The following is a 26,856-nucleotide window of genomic DNA, read 5'->3' on the forward strand; positions in this document are numbered from 1 at the left end:
TTATCTTAGACTCTTGTATACATATATATATATATATATGTGTGTGTGTAGTCTACCTGTAAGAATCGCTCTATACGACACGAAGAATGTTCCGGTCCTGCTCCATCTTGACCATGTGGTAAAAGCATAACAAGTCCACTTTGTCTTAACCATTTCTCTTCTCCACTTGATATAAGTGTATCAATCGTGATTTGAGCTCCATTAAAGAAATCACCAAATTGAGCTTCCCATAACACAAGTCGATTAGGAGATTCAATAGACATACCGTATTCAAATCCTAATACAGCAAACTCTGAAAGTGGACTATTAGCGACCTCCAAGAAATGATTCTTGTGTATTTGATTTAATGGAATAACTGCACGTTCTGACTCTTGACAGACTAACATAGCATGACGTTGTGAGAAGGTACCACGGCCGACATCTTGTCCTGAGATACGTACATCATATCCTTCATGGATGAGTGACCCAAAGGCAAGTGCCTCAGCTGTAGACCAATCTAGCCCATAACCTTGAGTTATCTTTTTCAGACGTTGATCAATATGATATTTCTGAAGACGAGGGTGTACCTTTATGTCTGAGGGAGGTGAAACAGAGATTCGGCCAATCTCCGTTAAGAGGTCAAGGTGATAGCCTGTATCTGGAGAACTCTCTACCTCTGTAGCAGATTGAATATGTTTAATTCCCTTCCAATTTCCATCAAGATGAAAGCGTCCAGATAGATTGGTTGGATCATGTTCTGGAAAGAATTCAGATTCTTGAAGTCCCTGTTCTAATTGCTTTATTTGATCTTCACGAATATCTTCTATCTCCTTTTTAGATTTAAAGGTCTCTTCTTCGATCAATTTCTTTTCATAAAGTTTAGGTACAGATATACGATGACGAATATTATTATACATGATAGGCTGAGTGAAAGCAGGTTCATCAAGTTCATTATGACCCCAACGACGATAACATATTAAATCAAGAATAATATCCTATATGCATATAAGTATAAATATAAATATAAATATAAATACCCCCTCCTTATAGCACTCTAGATTATTTTTATGTACCTTTTTAAATTTATTACGATATTCGAATACTAAATCAAGAGCTCTAGCTACTTCTTCAGGGAAATCACCATTGACATGAACAACAGGTACATTAATCATTTTACCAATATCTGAGCAATAAGCTGAAGAACGTGCATTTTGAGCAGGAGTCGTATAACCTAATTGATTATTGACTACAATATGTATTGAACCACCTGAAGAATAATGAGATAGATTTGATAAACTCAAAGATTCCATCACAATTCCTTGACCAGAAAATGCCTGTTATATATATATAATATGTGTTTATGATCTCTTATGAATTTCTATTTTTTCTCTCTCTCTCTCTCTCTCTCTCTCTTTTTAACTCTTTACTTACAGTATCTCCATGTATTTGGACACACATAACACGATCACCTAGGTTGCAAGAAGAGGTATCCAAAGACGAAGATGCTAAAAGATCCGTTTGTTTCGCTCTTGCTTTCCCCATTGCAACAGGATTAATAGCCTCAAGATGAGATGGATTAGGTAATAGGGTAACATGTACTTTTTTATCACCATAAGTCAAATCAGGACTATTAACAAGATGAGAGATCACATCCCCTGATCCAAAGGTATCCTTAGGAAGTTCAGATTGACCACTCATCTTATGAAACAAGGCATAGTAAGGATACTGAAGTAAATCACATAAAAGATTCAGACGACCTCTATGAGGCATACCAATCACAACGTCTTGAACACCATGACGAGCAGAGAGTTCAAGGATACGATCCATAGCTACCATCATACTTTCTGCTCCTTCAAGTCCATAGCGTTTAATATTAGGAAATTTTTTACCCAAAAATTGATCAAATACCTATTTATAAAATAAGTCATACGGATATATAAATATTTAATTTATTTATATTCATATATATATATCACTTACTTCAGACTTGGATAGTAATTCATGAATACGTTTCTTTTGTTCTATTGTTAGTTGTGGCTTATTCCAACTCTCAACAGCATGATACCACCATCTTCTCTCACTAGCTGACTAGAGTAAAAAAAAAAAAAAAAAAAGGTGTTTATAAAGAAAGGAAAAAACAACAACAACAATAACAATAATAGCAATTGTGAGAAACTTACTGGTAAATGCATAAACTCATAAGCAATTTTCCCGCAATAAACAGCTTGTAAATGATTTAGAATGGTTTTAAAATCTGCTTCTACATTTTCCGAATTTTGAATACCACTACTTTCTTTTACATGTAAAATACCTAAAGAGAAAATGTCAAATGAGTGTGTGGGTGTGTGTGGGTGTGTGTGTAAATAAACTCTATAGAATTTACCACTAAGGTTATACATTTCATCATTTTCTTTTCCTAATCCATATCTTTCTGGTTTTAAAGCAAGTACCTCTCTAATTATAAACAAATAAGAGGTTAAGAAAGATTATTTAAATATCTCTCTATACGCGTCTACTTACGTTCTTTTCATAATGTTTAATGGATCTAAATGAGCGCCTTCATGTCCATGTGTACGATAAGCTTGAACCATACGTAATAGACTTCCATGCTTAATACGATTGACTAACTCTTCCGATGTATAGTCAGGTAACTTGTATTCTTTAGCAACTCGATATCCATAAACGCCATCATCATGATAACTTCGCTTTAATAATTGCTTTGGTTTATTATAAAGAGCTCTTGCTGTCTTAATGCAAGGAAGCTTACTTGTTGTCGAAACTCGAAACATATAAATTTACAAGTTCTAGTCAAACGAAAACAAAAAAAACAAAAAAACAAAAAGGAAGGACCTTTTTATATACAAGTGTAATTACTGCAAAACAATCCTTAATTCCTTAATTCTTTAATTTTTTGTTTTTTTTTTTTTTTTTTTTTTTTTACCACGATAGACCTTAAAAACTGGCCCACGGTCAGGTGATAAGATAGTTGTACCTTTTATTATCATATACATATATACACATATAATACAACTTATCGGAAACCAGATGTCTTTGGCTTCTTTTTTTTCTTGGAAACAGATTTCTTTCTTGATCCATATATACCAGAAGTAGGTTGCGTAGAGATATTTGCAAATGTTCTTGCAGGACTAGGCGGTAATAAAGCATCTGGCTGAGATGATGATAATCGTGGAGGAGAGGAGGATATCAAAGAATAATGAGTCGTTTCATCTTCATGTTTTATAGACGAAGATAATTTATTCTTTTTGGTTGTAGAAGGCTTGGAAACTGATTCAACTTTAATAACAGGTAAAGAAATATCTTCCACGCCTTCTGCTTCTTCTTCAACTACAATCATAGGTGCTTCACTTCCTAAGGATCTTCTTCTCTTATGATGACTCTGTAGATCAAATCTAGGAAATTCCTCGGGTTTTAGCTTGGTAGAAAAGTCATATTGTGGGAAACTAATATCCCTATAATGTCTATTATCGATTTTCCAACAATTTGCTAGAGCTTTAGTTGTAGTTGTAGTCTGAAAATTTAATTTCTCTCGATTAAAATATTGAAAATTATCTTCATCATCATATCGAGGAAGAAGAATACTACTGGACATTTGAATTTCTTTTTCATAAGCTTCATTCAGTTTTTTACGTAATTCTCTTTTAATAGATCGGGTATTTTGTCTAATTTGGGGTATCATATTAAGGTTAAAGTGTATACAGTCCATATCTTCAAAGCTTTCTAATTGTTCTAAAAAGGCTTTCAAATCATTTAACTTGTATTCTTGAAGGTGATAATGACTTTCTTTAAACATCTTTTGACTATTTTTTTTTTTTTTTGAAATAAGTTAAAATAGAGACACATACATACATATATATAACACTTGTATACTTTACAATGAAGTAGGCTCTTTCATTTGTCGTACTTTAATTGCTATATTTTCTTTTACATCATCACTTAATGTATCGTTTCCTATCTCTACCCTTTTCTGTAAATAGTCATTAAAAGCAGTCATGTCAAAATTAAAGACTTCCGCATAAAGATGTTTGGATTGTCTACCAGGTGATAGATGAAGTTTAAGCTTTGATAAGATCTGATTAAAATGACCATCATATATCTTAAGTTTATATTGTGGTTTAGTTATAAATTTCCCAATTTCTTTTTTATCTACAGGCCCTTCTTCTTCTGTTAATGATGCATATTGTACTTTAACTGAACCGTCTTCAAAGAGACGATAAATACAAAGTAACCTTTTATCTTCTATTCTCTTTTTATCCTTTTGTAATTGATATAAATCTAATCCAAATCCAATAGATGATATACGATTATTATAATTGTATAATTCTTGAAATTTATATTTTGATAGTTTTATATTATGTAATCCAATGATTTCAGCTTTAGGAATAATGCTTAAATAGACTTCAGGTTAGAATAATTTCCCCCCTCCCTTTTTTTTTTCTTTCTTTCTTTCTTTCTGTCTTTCTTTACCTTTTCGTAGGTTGATTTGTATATTTAAATTCTATAAATGTTAACCTTTGAGTTTGATGAGAGAAAGCAGCAAGCCTCCCTACAAATAAATAGACATGAGTTATCTATAAAATAGATTCAAATATATACATGTATATCCTTACAAATATCTTTCTCTAATTCATCAAGAATAAGTAAGGAAGGTGCGCCTAATCGCATAGGATGCATCCATTTAAGAATAGGTCGTTCGGGTATTAAATAATCAAAAACAAATATTGCATCTAACGTTGCGAAACAATATAAAGATGATTTCGCTGTAAAGGAGATAATACGGTCATTAGGTGCCGCTAAAGTCCTTTTTTGAATTATAGTATCCTAGTAATCATATTTAGTACTTTGTGCGTATATGCATACATATTATTTGTGACTGAGTATAAAATAAAGTCAACTTACAGTAAATTCCCATTCTTTGATACATTCAGGTGAGGCGATTAAGATGGTAGAAGACGTTTTACCAAAAGAACATGATTTCCAGCGAGAGATGTAATTCAAATTATCTGGAAAGGGATCTATACCATTATAGAGAATTTTGCCATCCAATCCATCAACAATAGCAATATAGCCGTTGGTAGTCACTAATACATATTCATATGGTTTATAAGGACTAAACTCAACATGTAAAGGCATAGAATAATCAATAGAAGGGTTGCTATCTGATACTGTAGTTAAATTAAAAATTTGGATCATTTTAAGACCTTCCTTTTCATTTAAAGTAAATAAATGTATTTTAGATGTTGTTCTAACAAGAAATATTTTAAACTCTAAAGAAGAAAACGGTGAAGTTGTAATTTGTCTAATAGGATATTCTAGATCCCAAGTGTGTGTAATGTACATTGTATCTAACGGTAACTCGACAGAGTAATCACCTAATTCAAAGCATTCCTTTTTTGATATTATAATGACTATAATGAGGAGAAGAAAATAGGTACATACTATGTGTTAATATCACAAAAAAAAAGAAAGAAAGAAAAAAGAGTACATGATAAGCTGCTTACCTAATGAAGACATACTAGATGCAGAAGCAAATACTAATAATTTTAAATCATGTATATAGTCCATTGTAACAAAAGCGTTTTCTCGTAAAGAATCATATCTTTCAAATTTTCGGGATATATTCATGTCATCTTTTAAAAATGCTACGATATCATCTTTTAATAAATGACCAAATTCTGGAATATCTCTTACTATTTTAGCAGCCTAATCGAAAGAAAGAAAGAAAAACAACATAATAATCAAGATCAATCTCGACAAGTTACAATTAGAATATAAGACCTTACTGTGTTCTTAATTTTTTTATATAACAAATATTCAGTCGGTCTAAAATCATTGGTTCTATCAATTATTTGATCTTCTGGATAGTACTTTAGATCTAGATTTAGACAAGTCAATCGGCTATAAATGTAAGTAAAAATAAAATAAAATAAAATAAAAATAAAAAAAAGGTTATAATTACATTGTTTACGACGATGCGTTAAAGGGAAGACTCGATCAACAACTTGTAAATATGGATCTGCAAATATTGATGGCAGATCAGACGGTTGTATTAAATGCGCCATGACAAACAACAATTCAAAAGTTTTTGTTTGTTAAAAAAGAAAAAGAAAAAGTATGATTAAAAAAAAAAAAAAAAAAAGATTTTTTTCTCGCCTTTTAATTGGATGAACTTTTATATGATTTAAGGCCATTACCATTGATTGTTGTTGTTATATTACGAAACAGCAGTAACGACAATAAAAGGTTATCACTGTTTATTATGTAAGCTGAGTAAGGGACAATCAACACATTTTATTAAATCTGCAATGCAGTTAAACTTTAAAAAAAAAATCTATGCATATTGTTCGAAAAAATAATTTTGGACAAAAATGATGAATTACAGCTGTCAATATTGTATTGAATGTTGGACAAAAAAGGGCTAAAATGAAAATGATCATGTTAACATGTATATAAAAAAAATGGCTAATGATGCAGTAATTCACTTATTTTATCTACGCTGACAATGTGTAAATTAACAGTAAATTTCTTAGTGAAGACAGTTTGAGTCTAAATTAAGATGGAATAACAATGAAAAGATGAGTTGAATACACTAGGGATTGGAGCTGTCAATAGGAAAATAAAGATATAAGAATGATAGTAAATTAAATTTCGTAGCAATATTCAAGCTAATATTCTATTTAACAAGGTATAAAGCTTGTCGTTAGATGCTTATTTCTCAATGTAGAATATCTATTGCTTTTCTTTTTTTTTAAAAAAAAAGTCCATATGATTATACTGAGTTCACTGCTACACATGTTTCTTATAATTTACTTTACAAGGCCTGTTAAAAAGAAAGAGAAAGTAGCTTCGTTTTATTGAATCAAACTAGTAGATAGGGTCCGCATTACAAGGTAAAAAAAAAAAAAAAAAAAAAAAAAAAAAAAAAAAAAAAAAAAAAAAAAAAAAAAAACCTGGAAATTTATAGTGAAACATAGCTTAATAAGACTTTAAAATAATTACTTTGATACATATTTATTATGTCATTTTATTGTTTATGAGTACTAAGAAATGATCTATCATCTATGAAATCGAGATCTTACTGTTTATATATCAATATGGCCACTATTGTTCGCTCTCTTTGCTCCCAGTATAAGAATTTGACACTCTTTATTAGGAGGTTGACTATTTACTTTAGTTGAGCTTCAAAGATTTTTATATTTCACTGACAAAACCTTTCTGTCTTTTCTACCTGTAATCTATTATAACTCACTTTACATTTATTTTTATTTTATATATAGAATCCAGTATTCTTCATCTTAATGAGCACTTTTGTATGAAATTGTATACCATAAAAAAAAGGGCAAACGAATGATGCCTTTATAGAAATTAAAATTAAAAAAAAAGAAAAAACTATAAATAATATAGCCTAGAACTGTGTTCGGAACTATTCAAAGGAATGTTTATTAAAACATATACCAAAAAATAGATTAGTTGCCAAGTATACAGTGTATGTCTGTATGTATGCGCGTATAAAGATGCACATATCTGTTGTCTCTGTGTGCATGTATTCTATGATAAGAACAAATCATATATCCAAAACTTTATCTTAAGCAAAGAATAAAATAATGGATGATTACGAGATGAGGATATAGTGCAAGTAATGACGACATAGTGTAAATACTATAGTGTATAGTAGTATACTCATGCACATGTGTTATTATTATCGGTATTATGTAATTGATACTTTTACTGCATGAAACAGTAAATAATATTAAGCCAAGAAAACTTTATTAATAATAATGAGAGTGTCCACCAAAAATAGAAGGTGCGCAAATATCATCATTTCATATTGCTATCATGTTTTCTTGTTCAGTACTTTAATACTAGTCCCACTATTATTTTAAAACCAAAAAAAAAAAAAATAAAATAAAATAAAAAATAAAAGATGTTGATATTACCGCTATACTCGAAATTATTTACCAAAAAAGGATATATATTGTATTCCATTGGTCAAGAAGAAACAAGATAAAAACTTGAGTAGAGTAGTAGAACATTATTTCCATTTTAGTAGTGGAGAGTTTAAGAAAAATTATTTTGTTTATCGTCGGGGAAAAAGAATTAGACACTCGATCATGAACTTTAAAGAGTAATCGGATTTACAAAAAGGGGGGGGGTTTGGAGTAGAACTTTGCTGCTGTTGTAAAAGAGTATGAAATTATATAAAATGACAGAATTCCAATTTCTCGACTTTTTTTTTTTTTAAATTTTTCATAATTTTTTATTTTATTTTTTAATTTAATTATTTATTTATTAATAATGTCTCTCCAAAGAGCTCTTAGCACACCTCCTCCTGAAGAACCACTAATGCAGACAACAATTAAATATGAAAAAAAGGCTAGACATGGACATAAGCATGATGTAACAGATATTTATAATATTAGACAAGTCGCTGGATGTCTACCCATTGATCCTATATCAAAACGTTTTCTATTAATTTCTTCAAGTAAAAATCCTGAAGCATGGGTTATCGTAAGTTGATTCTTATTCTCTATTTTATAATAATAATAATAAACATTCGTTTTATGTATGTTAGCCTAAAGGTGGCTGGGAAATGGATGAAACCCAGGAACAAGCAGCACTTCGAGAAACTTGGGAAGAAGCAGGTTTAAAAGGCCGTATTACGCATCAACTCGGCATATTTGTTGAAAGAAGTAAAAAAAGAATTAAAGCCCATCATTGGATATTTGAAATGGAAATTGATGAAATTTGTAAGAAATATCCTGAAAGACGAAAGAGAGATCGTCGTTGGTTTACTTTTGATGAAGCTTTATTGGCTACACAGAATAATTATTATATTCAAGAAGCAATTCGACTTTCTAGTATTAGTCCTGAACAGCAAAAATTAACTACACCTCGTTCTTCATTTGATGGCAAGCACATGAAATGGTCTTCACCTATTTTATCACCCATTATAAATTCATATTTACCTATCAATACCACTCCCCCTTCTTCTGTACCTACAACTCCTGTAAATCAATCCATAATTGAATCTCCTTCTACACAGAATAGTAGAAAGTCAATGGATGCATTTCAAGCTTTAAAAGAATTAATGGAAAATGCTTCTATTTCAGCATAATTTATACTTTTTCTTTAATACTATTTAGATACCAATACTATTTTTTCATATCATATATAATTAATCAAATAAATAAATAAAAGATGTTCACTACAAAATGATACACGTTATATGATAATATCTTTTCTTTTTTTTTCTTTTTTTTTTCTTTTTTTTTGGGGGGGGTGAAGAAGAGAAAATAAAAATAGAAAAAGAACAAACTTAAAGAAACTAGATGTCCGCAAACCTTGTTCTACATCTTGTATTATGATTTTATTTCGTTAAAAAAACAAAAAAAACTTCTCTTTATGTATGTGACATGATTTTTTTTTCCAAATTTCATAATCTAAAAGACATTATTCACAAAAAAGATAAGCACATTGAACTGTTTCAACATTATAGAAATACGTCAAAATTTATAATAACCTTATTCTTTTTTTTTTTTCATCATAAACTTTTATACTCTCCTGATCTTCATAACTGATTTTTTTTTCTTTTCTTTTTTTTTAGATTTAACGTTAGTTACTAGAAATGAATTTGTTGCTATGAAGTATTTCCACGTTTTATAACCTTATTGTCAAATTTGAACTATTTCCATAAAATATTCCATGCGATCGAAAAAAAAAGAAAGAAAGAAGATAAAAATAAAATAAAAATAATAAATTACTGCTATTTACTGCTATTTACTGCTGTTTACTGCTCCATCTTTTTTTTTTTTTTTTTTTTTTTTTTTTTTTTTTTTTTTTTGCTGAATATAAACAGTAACAATAACAATGTTAAAAAAAAATAGAAAAATTTTCCTTTTATTATGACTGTTAATAAATATTTTCTTTTCAACGTCTTTCTTTTACTAAATACTTTAAAAACAAAAATGATAAAATTAATGTAAAAAGAATAAACCATATTAAACGACTAATGTCTGTCCAAAATGCTTGTCCATTAAATCCAAATCTAGCAAGTATAATGGGTCCTGGAATTTGAATATCGGCAATAGACTTATCACGTAAAGTGATATCCTTAAGTTCATTTACGATAAGCGCTTCATATCCATAATTAAAAAAACTAAGATATTGTAACCAACTATGATATACTACAACATGAATACTTGTCATTGTTTCAGAATTATATTTACTATAATAGCAATATTACCTTAACACTGGCGGAATATGATCTTTAGAAGAAACAAACAAACAAAAAAAAAAAAAAAAAAAAAAAAAAAAAAAAAAAAAAAAACCTATCAGTGCATTTTTTTTTATGATGACAAACGCTTGTACTTACCTTTATTTAATAAAAATCCTCCAAAAAGCATGGAGAATAAAATTGTTAAATTAGCAAGCAAATTAGCAACTGATAAATTTTTAAAAGCGGTTGCGAAACATAAACATAAACCAGCTGCAGTTAAATTGAATAATACTAGAACAACTAAAAATTTACTAAAAACAATGAAGGCTGGGTTTAGTCCGATCATATAATAGCTAATTGAGCCCATAACTAAAGGTGGAAACACACGAAGGGATACTATATCAAGTAAAACTTTTGCCACAAAATAGGCACTTGGACTATAATAGCCATTTTCTCTTTCTCGCATAAATAATAGCCTTTCTTTGTTAAATATGTCTAATGCACTTGTAGCTGCAAACCCTAAAAGGGCACACATAAAGAATAAAACTCCTAGTCTATTTTGTACACCTGAAAGATCTACATCCACTTGCCAAAATAGAGTTCCCAGTAAAATAGCCAAGACAATAGAAAATACGAAATGTGTAAAAAATAGAAATGGATTTCGATAAAGATTAATAAACGTACGTGACGATAGTAATGACTATAATGTGCAAAAAAAAAAAAGAAAAAAAAATAGATAAATAAGTACATACAAACATGTATACATAAATATGTGTGTGTGCGTATTCTTTTTTTTTTCTTTTATTACCAGTTCATGATAAAACTGATATATAGAAAAGGTATTCAGGGTTTGATGTTCATGACTACCAAGTGCATTAGCCCAAACTGAATAACCATCATAATTATCTGAAGTTTCAGATAAGCCGACCTTATTTTCAATTATTTTATAAAGATCTGATGAACGAAAAGACTCTATTAAATAATGTATATGATTGGATTCTGATAGCAAATTAAATTCTGTCTCTTCTCTATTATCAACATAAGTTGTCTGTTGTACATCTTCTAAAGGTTGAGCAATAACATTTGTTTGACTATGACTTGATGGTATGGGTATATTAGGCATTGAATCTTCAGGCTTTTTCATTGTAAGATCGACTAAATATAATCGAATCGTTAGTTATTACACTAAATGCATTAGATATGTCTTTCTTTTTACTTAGATAATCTGCAATATTATAATCTGGAGGAATGGGAAAACCAAGTTCTTTAAAATAGGTTGAGCATGATTTTGCTGGGCCAAAATAGACCTATTTGATGTTTTTTTTTTTTTTTTTTTTTTTTTTTTTTTTTTTTTGGTTATTAAATATACTTTGTTCATTGTATATGTAGTTTATTACCAATTGTCCGTTTGTTAGAAGCATTAAAGAATCAAACATTTTGAAAATATTAGATCTTGGCTGAAAAAATCAAATAAAATAAAATAGACCGAATAAATAAAGGAATAGTATAGAATATTAACATAAGCTTTTACCTGATGTATAGTAACAACAATGGTTCTTTTACCTTCGTGTGCTAATTTTCGAAGACATTCCATAACAACCCCAGCATTATAAGCGTCTAAACCACTAGTTGGTTCATCTAAAAATAATAAACTTGGACTAGTCACCAATTCTTTGCCAATGCTTACTCTTCTCTTTTCTCCTCCACTAATACCACGTTGTCCAGGTATACCAATTTTATTATCAGCAATCTTTGTTAAACCTAATTCTTGTATCACCTCTTCTACTCGTTTTTGTTTTGTTCTTAAAGGCATTTCACGCGGCAGTCGCATCAATGCAGCATAGGTCAATGTTTCTCGTACTGTAAGTGTACCCATCAAGCTGTCATCCTGATCCACAAATCCTGTTAAACGTTTAAATTGTCGACGTGTAGGAAATACACCATTGATCAAGATCTTCCCGACCGTTATACCATGTTTATGCTTTTTAGATAAAATATCTAGAAGACTTGATTTACCAGCACCTGAGGGGCCCATGACAGCCAACATCTGTCCAGGCTCTACATAACCACTTATATCCGATAATATAATCTTATTTGACACTGTATAGCTAATATCTGAAAAAGTTAATGTAACCTCAGTTGAATCCGTTAGTAGATCCGTCATGCTATCATCTTCTTCATTTAATAATTCGATAGGTGTACCAAATAGCTTCTTTTGTCTTGAAGCTGTGAATCTTGTAATGATAAATAATAAAATAGATGCAATAAATAAAGCACCAATAATCATCATTTCGGTATAACTTGAAAATTCTTGTTCCTATGAATATATATATGTTATCATACATGCAAGTGATACTATATATATGTATCTATTTATATAAGCTTACAATAGGTGCAACATCGAGAAAATCTTGTTCATTTGCGCATTCACCAACATCACAAGAAAGTTGTATATTATCAGGAAAGACTGTGACTAATGTCGAATATTCTATATATTTATATAATTTGAGTTATATCTCTATATTATTATTTTTATTATTATTTTATTTTTACCATTATACCAACAATCCTTTCCATTTTTACAAAACCATTCAGAAGGTCCTTTTACATTTTTAACCAAATTTGACATATCTAAAATAGTATTTCATTCATATTAAATTCTTGTGTATATGCATATATCCATGAAGAGAAACAACTAACCTACTTCTTTACCACACATAAAGGCACCTTTCATACAGCCGCAACTTGCTTTAGCACAGTGCCCCTGCACATCATTATCTCCTGAAGCTATAAATTTATAATAAATATATAGTGTTCTATCTATTTTATTGCAAAAAAAAAAAAAAAAAGAAGTATCTTACTTGTCTGAGTACATTCGCTTAATTCACAATAAAACTGTTCTTCATTATCTTTCCAAAATTGAAATAAACACTGACTTTTCTCCCATTCGCACATAAGTGATACATGCGTATTATCTATCCATGGTATATCTAATAGAAATTGACCAAGTTAAATAAATGTATAAATAGGATTATGTACGTTATAATGGAATATGTACTTGTAGTGTCACACCATGCATGCATCGATTTTAAACCAATTGCAGTTTTAATACATGTTGCATTATCGCCTTTAAAAGACTGACAAGCTTTATCTTCTTGACATACATTACAATTAACTCCACCCCACCTATATTTTTTACTATGAGAATTGTACTTTATATATATATATATGCAACTTTGTAACTTACCCCGGATCGCAAGCACAATCTTCATTTTCTTTCCTTTGTGGTCTGTCTTTATCATAAAGGGATCCACATAATGGCTTTGAGCAATCCAAATCACCTATTATATTACTTGAAAAAATGAGTTCACTATATATTTTATATATTTATATATATACCCCATCCTGCTGGACAAAGACAAGCACCGCTTGGATCACATGTTCCTCCATTAACACAATTGTCCGTGGGTAGTTGGCAATTAAAGCATACTGGACATTCTGGACATTCATATTGCTGTCTTTTCCCAAACGGTAGAAATAAGTTTTTAGCCATCGTTATGTTCTTTATTACTATGAAACGGAAAAATGTATATGGAAAAGAAAAGGAGAAAAAAAAAGAGGGAATAACAATAGAAAAAAAAGTTGTTTGCAATTTAAACTTAGCTTTAATACCTATTTTGGTAACAATTCTTCGTTGTTTAACAGGCAAATACGAGGGAAAAAAAATTAACTATAAATAAAATGAATTTAACAATTGTACATTGTTTCTTCGAACAATGTACATTTGGATGGATTTAGTTTTTTTTTTAATCATGTCAACTATGATTACTGCTTTATTGTATACACTGCAATGCAGGTTAAATTAAAGATGGCAAGCCCAATATATACATACATATATACATGTTATTAGTAGTAATGGAAATGGCTATAGGTCACTTTCTTATCTTTATCGTAAGAATTATAGTAGAAACTTTCTAAAGAGTAGTGCTGACAATTTATTTTTAACACAATTCAAGCAGTTTGATTTGATAACTGTATCCTATATCAAGGTCAAATAAATTATTACATTACTAATATTATTTATTGTATCAAAAACCTATAATTGTCTTGGGTAAACTATTAGCTTATTTATACATCTTTATCAGACACACATATTGATGCAAACATAGCAAGTCCTCATTATTATAGCAAAAAAAAAAAAAAAAGTGTTACCCGTAATTGACAATCTTACTCGCTGTCTTTTCAAACAACTCTCTCAATAATCTTGTAATGATCTTAATTTAAAACTACTCTCGACCCGTCGTTTATTATCTATGACGGAGAATCTTTTTTATATGGTTACCAACGTATCCCATTATATATAATCGTATTCTCTGCTAACATTTTGTCTGGTTACCTAGTGATAATCTGTTTCCATATGCTTTTAATCAGCATAGCAACTTTTCTCATTTGAATTTTGTTAAATGTTTGTATACTTCTATAGTTGTTTACTATTGTCATTTAATATTCAAAGACCTTTTATCCTATCTTTTATATTAGATCTCAAAGACTTCTCGAGTAATTTCTCTGTAGTATAACCAATAACCTATCCTATTATCTATGAAAGGAACTGGCTACTTCATCATACGATTACTCCTTTACTTCATTTTTATTTATACAGGATAGAAAATTTCTTCTTCCTTCATTCTCTTTTAACCCTTAAATGGAGGTTTTCGAGCTTTTATGTCTATTTTTATTGATAAAGGGCAATTTGGTATCCTTGTTTTAAATATTTTATGCTTATTGTCTATTTTCCAAAATTAAAACTCAGTCAATTCACATTAACGACAAAAAAAAAAAAAAAAAAAAAAAAAAAAAAAAAATTTTTTTTTTAGATCTCGATCTATTTTTCATCAAAAAAAAAAGAAAAAAGATGGAGGATGATGGTATTTTATTAAACTTTAGCACAACACCAAAACAAGTAAATAACTCCAAGGTTAAAAGAGGAAATACCCGTGGTGTACAGAAAGGGAATAATACAAAAGTAAAAGCACCACAACCAAAATTACCTGTTACTGATGAAGATACAACAAAAAACGAATCTGCAGAAACAGAGGAAACATCGACATCAGCTGGAGTTGTACCAGGCACAAAGATTCTTCATGGTAAAGCACAAGTCATTTCTTCTCTCTTTTCTTCAATTCCAGCAATACCTACCACCTATCATAAAAAGTCAGTCAATACTCGTGAAGAAGGTGCAAGTAATGCTCCTCTTGATTCAAGCTCATTTATTGGCATTGGAATTGAATCTGATTTAGCAGATAATTTGAATAATAAACTGAATGTTGTTACACCTACTAAAGTACAGGCTAAAGCGATCCCAATTTTATTGGGTCCTGTTTCACCTCATCAGACTGAAGATGTAGATGTGATCGTCCAAGCAGAAACAGGTTCTGGTAAAACCCTCACTTATTTATTACCTATCGTCAACCGTTTAATTGCTGCATCTACAGCATCTAAAGATGCAGTAAAACCTAATGAACAGCCCTTTGGTGATCGTACAGTTGGCACAGTAGCTATCATCTTAACACCTACACGTGAATTGGCGCAACAAGTTCATGGTGTCTTGACAACACTCGTTAATTTACCTCGACCTAAGGATGAAAATATACGTCGATTACATTGGATTGTTCCAGGGATTGTGATTGGTGGTGATTCAAAGGCAAAAGAAAAGGCACGTTTGAGAAAGGGTGTTAACATTCTTGTGAGTACACCAGGCCGACTTCTAGATCATTTAGAAAATACCAAGAGTTTTGATATCAGCCATTTGAAATGGTTAGTTTTAGATGAAGCAGATCGTTTATTAGACTTGGGTTTTGAAGAAACACTTAAAAAGATAATGAATATTATTATCGAGAGAACTAAACAAGGTAGTGGGTCGCCAAAGTTTAAGCAATCGTTATCAACTAAATATTGGCCCAAGAAACGACAGACTATTTTATGTTCAGCTACTCTGAGAGAAGATGTCAAAGAATTAGCGGGTTGGTCTTTAGATAGTCCTGCATTTGTAAGCGCTACAGATTCAAAACGAGATGCATCCAAGATGTTAAATACAAATTCATCTACCAATAAAGAGGATGAAACAGATGAAATGAAATTTACTACACCTAATCAATTAAAACAAACATATACCATCGTTCCTGCTAAATTACGTTTGATTACTTTATTATCACTCATTCGATCTTCTCTTTATGATAAACAGCAAAGAAAGAACATTAACTGTAAGGTGATTGTCTTTTTGTCGTGTTGTGATTCTGTTGATTTTCATTACAATTTGTTTGCAAATGCTGGTAAACCCATCTTGGATGACGATTCAGATGAGGAAATGGATGATGGAGATGACGATAACGAGAATGCCATCATGCAAAGAGCTTTGAAAAAAATTACTGGCAAAAATGAAAATAAACATATCAAGAAGAACAACAAAGATACAAAGGAAGTTGAAGAAATTAGTCAAATAAGTACATTACTGTTGGAGAAACCTGTTTTCCGTCTTCATGGTGATTTGAATCAACAAATACGATCACAAACATTTGCAGAATTTAGTAAAGTTAAAGCAGGTGTTTTGTTTTGTACTGATGTTGCAGCTCGTGGTTTAGATTTGCCAAATGTAGATCATATTATTCAATATGATGTCCCTACTGATCTTAAGGATTACGTTCATCGTGTAGGTCGTACCGCTCGTCTTGGTAAAGCAGGTAGAGCTAGTCTATTTTTATTACCTAGTGAAATGGAATACCTTGATATTCTTAAAGCTCAGGACTTATTCCCTGAACCTGTTAAAATGGAAAGCATTTTAGAAAACCTTGCTGAATATAAGAATGATTATCAGACACCTGCTCAAGAATTACAAAACTCTATGGAAAATTATATTTTATCAAATGAAAATGTAAGTTGTACAGCAAAAAAAAAAAAAGAAGTTTATATTTACTTTGTTTCTATTTTTTAGAATATCATGTTAGCACGTAAAGCCTTTTGGTCCACATGTCGTGCTTATGCTACACATCCTGGATCAGAGAAACATATTTTCCATATTAAAAGGGTTCATTTAGGCCATTTGGCTAAATCTTTCGCCTTAAGAGAAGCGCCATCTAATATTCATGAAAGAACAAAGAATAAGAAAAAGAAGGACGCTAAGAATGAAAAAATGCCTGGTATGAAGAAATTTGAAGGCAAGGAGAAAAGTGTAGGATCTAGAAAGAATATAAGTAATCCTTTAAAGAGAAACTTTGATCATGCTAGTGAATTTGCTATTGCTAGTGCCACATCCTTAACAGATGGTCCCACCACAAAGAAGAAGAAGAAGAATAAAGGTGGCAAAAAATAAAATATATAAATGTATAAAAAAAAAAGGCCTCAGCCCTCCCCTCAATATATTAGATTGTAAATTTATTATTCAAATTTGAACAGTAGTTCATTTACTACAAGCATTAATTTTATTAAATAAATTATTATGACCTTAATAAATATGTTATTCAATGTATTCCTTTTTCCCCTACTTATAAGATCAAGGAGCATACATAATTATAACTAAAGATATGGAAAGAAAACACAGAGTATGTGAATATACAGATTTATAATAAAGTAACCTATGTTATCAATCTTGATAGTGACTGAACTATTAGAGCTAGGGGAATAATTTAGAATTTTCAAATAAAATAAGAATATTATTTTCTTAAATGTATCAACAGCAAGAACCATCATATATTGAATATATTGTCTATGCTTTGCTTTGTTTAAAAGAAATACTACCCCTTAATGGATCAAGCGCGTCAATTGGTCATTTCTTCTGCTACTAAAGTATACAATGTACTAGACAATAAATGATATATATTTTAGCAAATGGAGAGAGAAAAAACACACAACCCTCAAAAGAAAGAAGACTGGTAAATAAAATAAGAATAAAAAAAACTCCCCTATGAAACTTCCAGGTTTATAAAAGAGATGGGATACAATAAATACAAGTATTTTGTAATGAATAATATACTTATTACGCAATAGGACAAAAAAGTATATATTGGACACGACAAAGATAATATGAAAATTCTAATTATAGTCTTTAGGAATGAAATGCTTAATAAAGATACTGTCAGGTTGTTTAAAGGTGCCTGAACAGAAACCACCGACATATTGTGAAAAGAAATGCTGAATAAATAAAAATAGTGTGATTCGATTGTAGCTACTATAGATGAATATAGAGCTTTTAAAGTGATAGATTGTTACTGCTCTGTTGATACCATACTTGCTTTTATATATAACAGACTTGTTATTCATGATTTGAAGGAAATGTTACGTATATGATAATAGGCTGTCATGATGCCTTTGCTTGCCAAAGCTATAATATATCATCATATCTTCAATAAAATACTAACTGGTCGAGATCATCCTTTTTGCATTCTCTCGTCAGAAACAATAGTACTATCGTCTCGAACACGGTTTTTTCCTAACAGAAAATTTAGATTTCTACAAGTAAACATGTCTAAATCTATTTTCGCCTCTTTTTAAATTTATACTGTTCGTTTAATTCAGTTTTCTCTTTTTTTCTAACTAGTCTCATCATTATCAGAAAATACTACATCTATAATATCAAATGTCTGAGGCTTATATAACGGAATTTGAATAGTAGACAACAAAGAATGAAGGTGTTACGATGATTCTTTTTTTTTTTTTTTTTTTTTTTTTTTTTTTTTTTTTTTTCACTGCTATTATAAATGTATTTGTAGCCTATAAATAAATATTCATATATTTATTTGTACATACCTATTTAATCTGAGCTATATGTATATACACATATACTATATACACAAATATACACATAAAATATGAAGTTATTTTCAATAATTGGACAGTTTTTATTATTATGGGGATTTCTATACGTAATTGTTTTTACATTACAAATCATTACTACAAGAAAAAAGACAGAACGAACAAGAAGAAAAAATGACAATTCGCTCTTACCGACATCCTTTTCACTTATTGATCAGCGTAACACATCTACTCTTTTGGAAAGGGATCATTGGTCCATTAAACTTTTCCAAATCAAATATACCACACAACGACTTAATAAATTATTTAACTATTTAACTACAATTGCACCCACATTTTGGAAAATTTGGTTTACAGTAGGTGTTGTAGTGGCTGCCTTTCTGATGATAGCTGGTTTTTTTATTATTCTATTTGCAGCGATAAAAATTATATCGAGTCTAGCAGGACATCTATTTTCTTCTTCAAATAGTAGTCATTACGTTAAAAGAAGCTTTGAAAACACAGCTAGAACAATAAATAACGATGATCAAGTATTCCTACCAATGGTAAATTGACTCACTTGTATATAGTGTCTTTTTTTTTTGTCTTATTTAGTTCATGATTTTTTAGATACCCGGTATTACTTTACCAATGTCACATATTGGCTATTATTTATTAGCTTTGACAATATGCGGCCTATATCATGAAGCAGGTCATGCTATTGCCTCTTATAGTCAAGGTATTCCAATTCAAAACTCGGGTATCTTTGTTCTTTATCTTTACCCAGGAGCATTTGTGAATATTCCAGATCAACCTTTACAGAATTTACAACCATGGAAACAGCTTAAAATCATCTGCGCTGGTGTATGGCACAATTTAGTCTTATATCTTTTTACTTTTTTATCCTTAGCAGGAGGTCTCAAAATATTATTATTATTGATAGGTTGGCAATCATTAGAGAATACTGGAGGAGTTAGTGTAGTTCATGTAAGAGCGAATTCACCTCTAGCTCCTCATTTACCACCTTCTACTATCATCTATCAATTGGATGATTATCCTTTAGTTAACACAATTAAGGATTGGAACTATTACTTATTTGAACGGGATGGTCAGCATGAACTTCAACAAGGCTTTTGCGCTGCTAAACCTATTGATGAGAAAGATAATTCATGCTGTCAAATTAATGATACTTACCCCTTTGGACAATCTTTAAATGCTTCAATTTCATGTTTTAATTTATTTCCCTCTACTGGTAAAAAGGTAAAGATAAATAATGTATATAAATATGTATACATATATATAAAGTAAAAAAAAAAAAAAAAAAAAAAATGTTTATGTGTCTATATAATAATAGGATGATAGAATGTGCTTACAAACACTTCAAGTGTTGGCATCAGTAAATCCTGCTCGTTGTTATAAAGATATAGATTGCGAAGAAAACGATATGATATGTGTTACACCATATACGCCTTCCGTTGCGGGACAAGTTGTACGAGTTTATGCTCAATTCCCAAGCTGGGTTAAAGAAACTGACAATGAAAAAGTATTCGTCTTTGAAGGAGAATTGATAGATATCTGGGAAAGTGGTAAATTCATTTATTAAAAGAAAAAAAAAAGCACATACTTTAACATCCAAACTATAGTTAAAGTGAGTATATTAACACCCAGATTCTGGTTTTTACCTACATCTTTACCACATATCCTTGAATTATTATTACAGTAAATATGAGTAAATATATTTACAAACATGACAATAACTCCCCCCTTTTTTTTATTATTTATTATTACAGGTATATTTCATCATTTACTCTTGCTTTATCTATGTTAAATATTTTACCTGCTTTTAAGCTAGACGGTGAATTCGCTTTAGAACAGTTTCTTATTCTCTTATTACAACCTAAAGATCCAAGCCAAATAGCAACGCATACACATGAAACTCATCGATTTATTCGTAAAATTTATAATTTAATTGTTAAAATAACATCTGTTATCGTAGGTTTTGTGATTATTGGTAGTATAGTTGTTGGTCTATTATTTTCTTCAACTATCACTAATTCATGAATACAGCCTTTTTTCAAAATTATGTCATACTTTTAGATGTTAAAGCATCGTATTTTTTTTTTTTATTTTTTTTTTATTTTTCGGAAAATTTTGTCACATTATCAATTATAATATTGAAGAAAATGATATTGCAATTTTGAAGAAAAATATGTTACATAATAAAAATATACTTATTTTTTATCAACTCCTTAAAATACCAAACCTAGATATTTATATAAGCATAAATATTTTTAACTTCTGTCGTTTTAGACTTTGTGATAACGGTAATATATTTATTAACTACAGTAACATCTGAGAAAGATAGGCTTAAAAAAAAAAAAAGACTTGGAAATGAGTGCAGACTAGACAAATCATAAATTACCACTACATAGTAGTCAAACTACTACCGAAATAAGTATATGTTCCTGTTTATTTCAGCTTTAATTACAACAATAAATATTATTAATACATGAACATAGTCTAGCCGTCATATCTAAATATATTATACAGACATAGGCAACACTATATGTAGATAGCTTTCTTTAAATAATATTAAAACTAACCATTACTAGTTGTTTACATGTATAATACCAGATCAAACCATATAAAAACAAATACTATCAGAACAGTATTTGATAGGATCAGGTTGTATTTGAGCATTTTTAAATTAATAAAGATGAATAGAATTCATACATTTATTCATTATATTCGATAGATATTATGTGTCAGGAATTGAGCTTCAATTCATATTCTTACTTATTTCCATGAAGCTCATCTTAAATAGTAATAGTAATAATATACATATTGAATAATAAAATGAAAAGAGAAGTTTGAATTAATTGTTTAATTATCTTTAAAATAGTCAGTATTTCTGATTAATTATCTATAGTCTTCTTCTTTATCTGTTTTTTTTAATGTATCTTTATTGCTAAGGATATATCAGTCAGAATATTATTGATCATACTATATGAATGTTAAAAAAAAAATTGGAATCATGGTGGAGGAGTAGCTGTTGATTTAGAGGCTAAGCCTTTTAAGCGCCAAAAAGAAGATGATATATAAATTTTTTTTTTCTTTTTCTTTTTGGAACGATACAGGCTGATGGTGTTGGGAGTAACTGTCATAAAAAAAAAGAACAGATAAGTAAGGCAGATACTCATCCAAATATACGTATCAAGTAGAATAAATCCAGTATGTGCATAAGTTGTATGTGGAATAATAATAACAAATCACTGTTAGATATGCGATAATTGATCCAAAAAAAGACGAGACATACTTTACTGTTAATATACCAATAAAATATTGGTATACAAAGTCTCATCAAAATTAATTTTAAGAAAGAAAAGAATTTCACAAGAGATAAAACCTCAAAGTATTAACGACGCTGAAAGGACTCTTTTGCATTCTAATACATTGAATCTTCAACAATTCGAAGATTTTTCTACAGAAAATGAATCAAAGGTTTTTAATGATTTACAAAATCATTACGTTGAAACCACTGCTAATCATGACAATACTAACAAGCTACATTGGAAGCTAAAACTATCTGCGTACATTAATAAGCAATCATATGAACAAGCATTGATAAAAAAAAACCCCCACCAAGACATGCTTTTCGTCAAGACGTAGTGTTTATAATAGGTAAATGATCTACCTCAAACATTGTATACCACGAACCAATATGGGGCATTGGCTTTAGAAGGCTACTGAAAAGGTACAGTTTTCTGGTATATTTAATTGATGAATTTAATACAAGTAACTGCCAAAGCTTAGGTCTTGAGACATTTTGAAGAATTAAAAACCAGGACCCACATAGAAGACAAGACACCTTCTCAAATCACCAGATATGGCATTTTAAGGTAATGTTATTATTTTCAAAACTTGTAGGTTATACATTTTAATTGATTCGTATTGATTTTATTTAAATAAGTGCACAGACCAAATATGTAGAAAAGGCTTCTCTTGACTAATACAGATTCGGATATTGTCCTTAAAATCGATATCTTGCAGCTTACTTGAATATACTTGCTATTGTTCGGTCTTTGCGAGTAAATAGTAGTATCCCAGAACGATTTTAACGTACTTTAGTTTTCCCAGCGACCAAGAATACAAAAAAGCTTAGAAATTGAAAATTCTTGATTACAGTAAAATATTTCAGTCTAGTTATTGCTAGATTTAACCTAGGTACATAATATATACTTTTTTTTTTGACATTTAAGCAAAATCATCTTATCTATCATGAAATAGAGTAGGCTTTGTATTTACTTATTTAAAAAAAAATTTATTTTACTCTTGAATTTCTTCATTTCATAATATTGTCACTAATTTAATTTTTTTTTTTTTTTGTTTATGTGACATAATTTCCTCAATAGTTGAACATCTAAAAATATGACATAATTTTGCAAAAAAGGTATTTTAGTAAAATATTCGTGTATACCATATACACACCCCGTAATTACAGATGTTTTATTGAAATTACAAATGAGGTGCGTCCATGTGTATGGCTCGGTTCAGATTTTAATTATAACAACTTTATTGTATCATATATTAGTATACTCTTTTTATTATTATTTTTACGTGTAAAACATCTTATTTAGATTTTATATTATAACCTTTGCAAATGAATATATTTCGATTGGCTGCTGATTTAACTCATTTAGCTTCTATCTTTATTTTACTTCATAAAATTAAACAAAGCCGTTCTTGCGTCGGTAGGTTAACAAATTTACATCATACATTTATAAGGATGAGTTAATAACTTATAATAATAGGCATTTCACTTAAATCACAAATTTTACTCTGTGTTGTATTCTTGACGCGATATGTTGATGTTTTTTATCATTTCTATTCTGTTTATAACACTAGTATGAAGATTTTCTTCATTGCATCTTCCATCTATGTAATCTATTTGATGAAAGTCAAATTTAAAGCAACTTATGATCCCAATCTCGATACTTTCCGTATGGAGTATTTGATTTTATTTGCTGGTGTTTTATCTGTTCTCCTTTGTTATGAATATAGTGTTGTAGAAGTAAAGACGTCTACCTTACATATAAAGAAGAAAAAGATATTGATTGCCCTTTTTTTTCTTTTTCTTATTATTATCATAGATTCTTTGGTCATTCTCCATCTGGTTAGAATCAGTAGCTATTTTACCACAATTATTTATGTTGCAACGTACAGGTGAAGCAGAGACGATCACAACACATTATATTTTTGCTTTAGGGGCTTATCGTACACTTTATTTGTTTAATTGGATTTATCGTTATTATTTTGAAGCTAATTATACCGTGGATTGGATTGCTTCTTTGGCCGGGTTACTACAAACTGCGTTATATAGTGATTTCTTTTACATTTATTATGTCAAGTAAGTTATAAGTATGTATTAACCAGCTTTTTATTAAAACTGTATAATACGTGTTTTAAATAGGGTTGTCAAGGGACAAAAGTTTGAATTACCGAAGTAAGTGATTCTAATTATTTATTTGTGATTGCTTAGTTACTAATTATATTATTTATTTAGGGTCGCTTAATAAATTCCCTTTACAATAAAGATAGTTCGGCATAATCGTTTACAAAAAAAAAAAAAAAAAAAAAAAAAAATTGTTTGTGCTTGTAATAGAAACCTTTTTATAAGTAAATAGATAAACTCATCTTCTTATTTACATGCTTGCTTAAACAGGGGTCTTCCTTCCTTTTTATAATGATTTCTTTTCTTTTTTTTTTTTTTTGTTCTTTTTTTGTTCTTTTTTTGTTCTTTTTTTGTTCTTTTTTTGTTCTTTTTTTGTTCTTTTTTTTCCTTTTTTTATTTTTTTTTTTCAGCATGAATTTTGAATATTTAAAAATTATGATACACAAAAAAAATCATATAAAATAAAAAAATAAAAAGGATGAAATTCACCTTCCCTTTCCTTTCTTATATCTTTACTATGCATGCGCCTTTATTTAATAAGGATAAAAAATATACTAAAATTTAAAAACATAAAATAAAAAGGCAAAATCTATTTTTTTTTTCTTATTCGTCTTTTTGTATGCATTCAAACTGAAGTTGAATTCCCTCTTTTTTTTTTGGTTAAAAAAAAAAAAATTATAATAATAATATACAGACATTTTCCGCTTTTATTTTTTCATTTTTTCTTCTTCTTTTTTTTTCCTCTTCTTTTGTATATTTATTTTATTTTACTTTATTTCTTTTTTTTTATACATCACAATAATTTCATATATAATCAAACATCATAATATAGATCTTTTTTAAATAAATAATAAAAAAAATGTCACAACAAGATATTCACCCTTTTCAAAAAGTGGAAAATGAAGAATACAACAAGTTAATAAGAGAACTCAACAAACAAGTCATGGAACATCAACCAGAAGACCTTTTGCAGTTCTGTACCACCTTTTTCTTGAAAAAGCTAGAAGAAGAACGCGCTGAATCACGTCAATATGAACAACATCCACTTGGTAAATAAATAACGACTAGTTTCTTTTTTTTTTTAATTTTTAATTTTAATTTTTTCCTAATATGCTATATTCACTTTTCTCTTTTATATATGTATATACATATATATATATATATAGCTCTCAATAATCAACCACAAAGCCTAGGACCAGATTTTAATCCTAGTTCACATGTAGATGAGGATATGCATGATGAAGAAAGAGACACAATATCAGATGAAATGCCTTCCTTAGCTATTCCTCCTCCAAGTAGTAGAGGTCGTCGTACATCTGTTAGTGCTGAATCAATGCAACCCTCTCACAAGCCAGATGATTTTATCAAAATTGTAATTCCTAAAACGGATGAACAACGTGCCCGTATTCGTACTGCTATCGGTAATAACTTTTTGTTCAAAAATCTCGATGAAGAACAATATTTAGACGTTGTAAATGCAATGGCAGAAAAGCAATTTAAAGAAGGAGCTCATGTGATTGAACAAGGTGCTGTAGGTGATTATTTCTATATTGTTGAATCCGGTAGCCTTGATTGTTTCATTCATGATAAAAAAGTGACTTCTTATGGTCCTGGTGGAAGCTTTGGTGAATTAGCTTTGATGTATAACGCGCCACGTGCTGCTTCCATTATTGCTGTATCTGATTGTGTTTTATATGCTCTTGATCGTGTTACATTTCGTTCAATCTTAATGGAAAATACAGCTCGTAAGAGACGTATGTATGAACGTTTCTTAGAAGAAGTACCTATCTTTAAATCACTTGAAGTTTATGAACGACATAAGATTGCTGATGCTTTAGAATCTGTTCAATTTCAAGATAAGGAAGTTGTTATTAAAGAAGGTGATGCAGGTGATAACTTTTATTTGATTGAATCAGGGGAAGCCATCTTTTATAAACTTTTACCTGATGGTACTCAACAAGAAGTTATGATTGGTAAAAAGGAGATTATTTTGGAGGTAATATTTTTTACTATATATATAAACTAAGGGCTATATATTAAATGCATATACATATATATATTTTTTCTTTGTTTTAGAACTTGCACTCTTAAATGATGAACCTCGTGCAGCTACAGTTATTGCTAAAGGAAAATTGAAATGTGCTACACTTGGTAAAAAAGCATTTACAAGACTATTAGGTCCTGTTATGGATATTTTAAAGCGTAATTCCGAAAACTATCATGCTGTACTTCGACAAGTCAATCAGTAATAATTTGCTTTTTTTTTTTTTTTTTTCTTTTTTTTTTTCTTTATGCCTAGTATAATAATTATTAAATTAGCGCGTAATATATTTATATAAATGTTTATTGGCTTTTTAATAAGAATATTTTTTACTATACATACAATAGTCATGTTTATTCTTAAAAG

At 29.6% G+C, this 26,856-nt stretch overlaps 9 protein-coding genes across 9 annotated transcripts; 6 read left to right on the forward strand and 3 right to left on the reverse strand.

Moving 5' to 3' along the window:
* Positions 1-5: 5 nt before the first annotated feature.
* Positions 6-2,768, reverse strand: BX663DRAFT_428366 (oxoglutarate dehydrogenase, E1 component; the record flags this gene model as incomplete). Its single annotated transcript, XM_051522677.1, has 7 exons — positions 6-974; positions 1,053-1,313; positions 1,411-1,887; positions 1,960-2,067; positions 2,160-2,290; positions 2,363-2,433; positions 2,500-2,768. The coding sequence occupies 7 exons, from the start codon at positions 2,766-2,768 to the stop codon at positions 6-8; spliced, it is 2,286 nt and encodes a 761-aa protein (XP_051386055.1).
* Positions 2,769-4,137: 1,369 nt separating this feature from the next.
* On the reverse strand, positions 4,138-6,110 carry BX663DRAFT_250778 (uncharacterized protein). Its single transcript, XM_051521874.1, has 5 exons — positions 5,957-6,110; positions 5,499-5,872; positions 4,897-5,405; positions 4,608-4,818; positions 4,138-4,543 (listed from the first exon to the last, which is right to left on the reverse strand). The coding sequence occupies exons 2-5, from the start codon at positions 5,620-5,622 to the stop codon at positions 4,461-4,463; spliced, it is 927 nt and encodes a 308-aa protein (XP_051386056.1). The 5' UTR covers positions 5,623-5,872; positions 5,957-6,110; the 3' UTR covers positions 4,138-4,460.
* Positions 6,111-8,224: 2,114 nt separating this feature from the next.
* On the forward strand, positions 8,225-9,213 carry BX663DRAFT_498680 (NUDIX hydrolase domain-like protein). Its single transcript, XM_051526080.1, has 2 exons — positions 8,225-8,505; positions 8,570-9,213. Exons 1-2 carry the CDS (start codon positions 8,293-8,295, stop codon positions 9,110-9,112), a joined length of 756 nt encoding a protein of 251 aa, XP_051386057.1. The 5' UTR covers positions 8,225-8,292; the 3' UTR covers positions 9,113-9,213.
* Positions 9,214-9,869: 656 nt separating this feature from the next.
* Positions 9,870-13,828, reverse strand: BX663DRAFT_498684 (uncharacterized protein). Its single transcript, XM_051526081.1, has 14 exons — positions 13,613-13,828; positions 13,461-13,554; positions 13,272-13,399; positions 13,075-13,203; positions 12,914-13,000; positions 12,767-12,844; positions 12,601-12,701; positions 11,745-12,530; positions 11,611-11,670; positions 11,430-11,520; positions 11,022-11,368; positions 10,370-10,913; positions 10,241-10,262; positions 9,870-10,171 (listed from the first exon to the last, which is right to left on the reverse strand). The coding sequence occupies exons 1-14, from the start codon at positions 13,764-13,766 to the stop codon at positions 9,925-9,927; spliced, it is 2,868 nt and encodes a 955-aa protein (XP_051386058.1). The 5' UTR covers positions 13,767-13,828; the 3' UTR covers positions 9,870-9,924.
* Positions 13,829-15,125: 1,297 nt separating this feature from the next.
* On the forward strand, positions 15,126-17,579 carry BX663DRAFT_549187 (P-loop containing nucleoside triphosphate hydrolase protein; the record flags this gene model as incomplete). Its single annotated transcript, XM_051531130.1, has 2 exons — positions 15,126-17,141; positions 17,202-17,579. 2 exons carry the CDS (start codon positions 15,126-15,128, stop codon positions 17,577-17,579), a joined length of 2,394 nt encoding a protein of 797 aa, XP_051386059.1.
* A 1,359-nt stretch (positions 17,580-18,938) lies between these two features.
* Positions 18,939-21,155, forward strand: BX663DRAFT_498691 (uncharacterized protein). The gene is made up of 4 exons (XM_051526082.1): positions 18,939-19,563; positions 19,628-20,257; positions 20,352-20,583; positions 20,641-21,155. The coding sequence occupies exons 1-4, from the start codon at positions 19,075-19,077 to the stop codon at positions 20,718-20,720; spliced, it is 1,431 nt and encodes a 476-aa protein (XP_051386060.1). The 5' UTR covers positions 18,939-19,074; the 3' UTR covers positions 20,721-21,155.
* Positions 21,156-22,378: 1,223 nt separating this feature from the next.
* Positions 22,379-22,861, forward strand: BX663DRAFT_581275 (uncharacterized protein; the record flags this gene model as incomplete). The annotated part of the gene is made up of 1 exon (XM_051532196.1): positions 22,379-22,861. A coding segment is annotated over one exon (288 nt), but the record flags the coding sequence as incomplete, so codon positions are not given.
* Positions 22,862-23,606: 745 nt separating this feature from the next.
* BX663DRAFT_498697 (putative ERD2-ER lumen protein-retaining receptor) lies at positions 23,607-24,640 on the forward strand. The gene is made up of 5 exons (XM_051526083.1): positions 23,607-23,748; positions 23,809-24,068; positions 24,148-24,404; positions 24,468-24,500; positions 24,561-24,640. The coding sequence occupies exons 1-5, from the start codon at positions 23,658-23,660 to the stop codon at positions 24,568-24,570; spliced, it is 651 nt and encodes a 216-aa protein (XP_051386062.1). The 5' UTR covers positions 23,607-23,657; the 3' UTR covers positions 24,571-24,640.
* Positions 24,641-25,181: 541 nt separating this feature from the next.
* Positions 25,182-26,730, forward strand: BX663DRAFT_498699 (cyclic nucleotide-binding-like protein). Its single transcript, XM_051526084.1, has 3 exons — positions 25,182-25,498; positions 25,616-26,422; positions 26,526-26,730. The coding sequence occupies exons 1-3, from the start codon at positions 25,309-25,311 to the stop codon at positions 26,696-26,698; spliced, it is 1,170 nt and encodes a 389-aa protein (XP_051386063.1). The 5' UTR covers positions 25,182-25,308; the 3' UTR covers positions 26,699-26,730.
* The last annotated feature ends 126 nt before the right edge of the window (positions 26,731-26,856 follow it).

Source organism: Cokeromyces recurvatus (assembly GCF_025118155.1).
Source record: "Cokeromyces recurvatus strain NRRL 2243 chromosome Unknown BX663scaffold_4, whole genome shotgun sequence".
Lineage (NCBI taxonomy): Eukaryota > Fungi > Mucoromycota > Mucoromycetes > Mucorales > Mucoraceae > Cokeromyces > Cokeromyces recurvatus.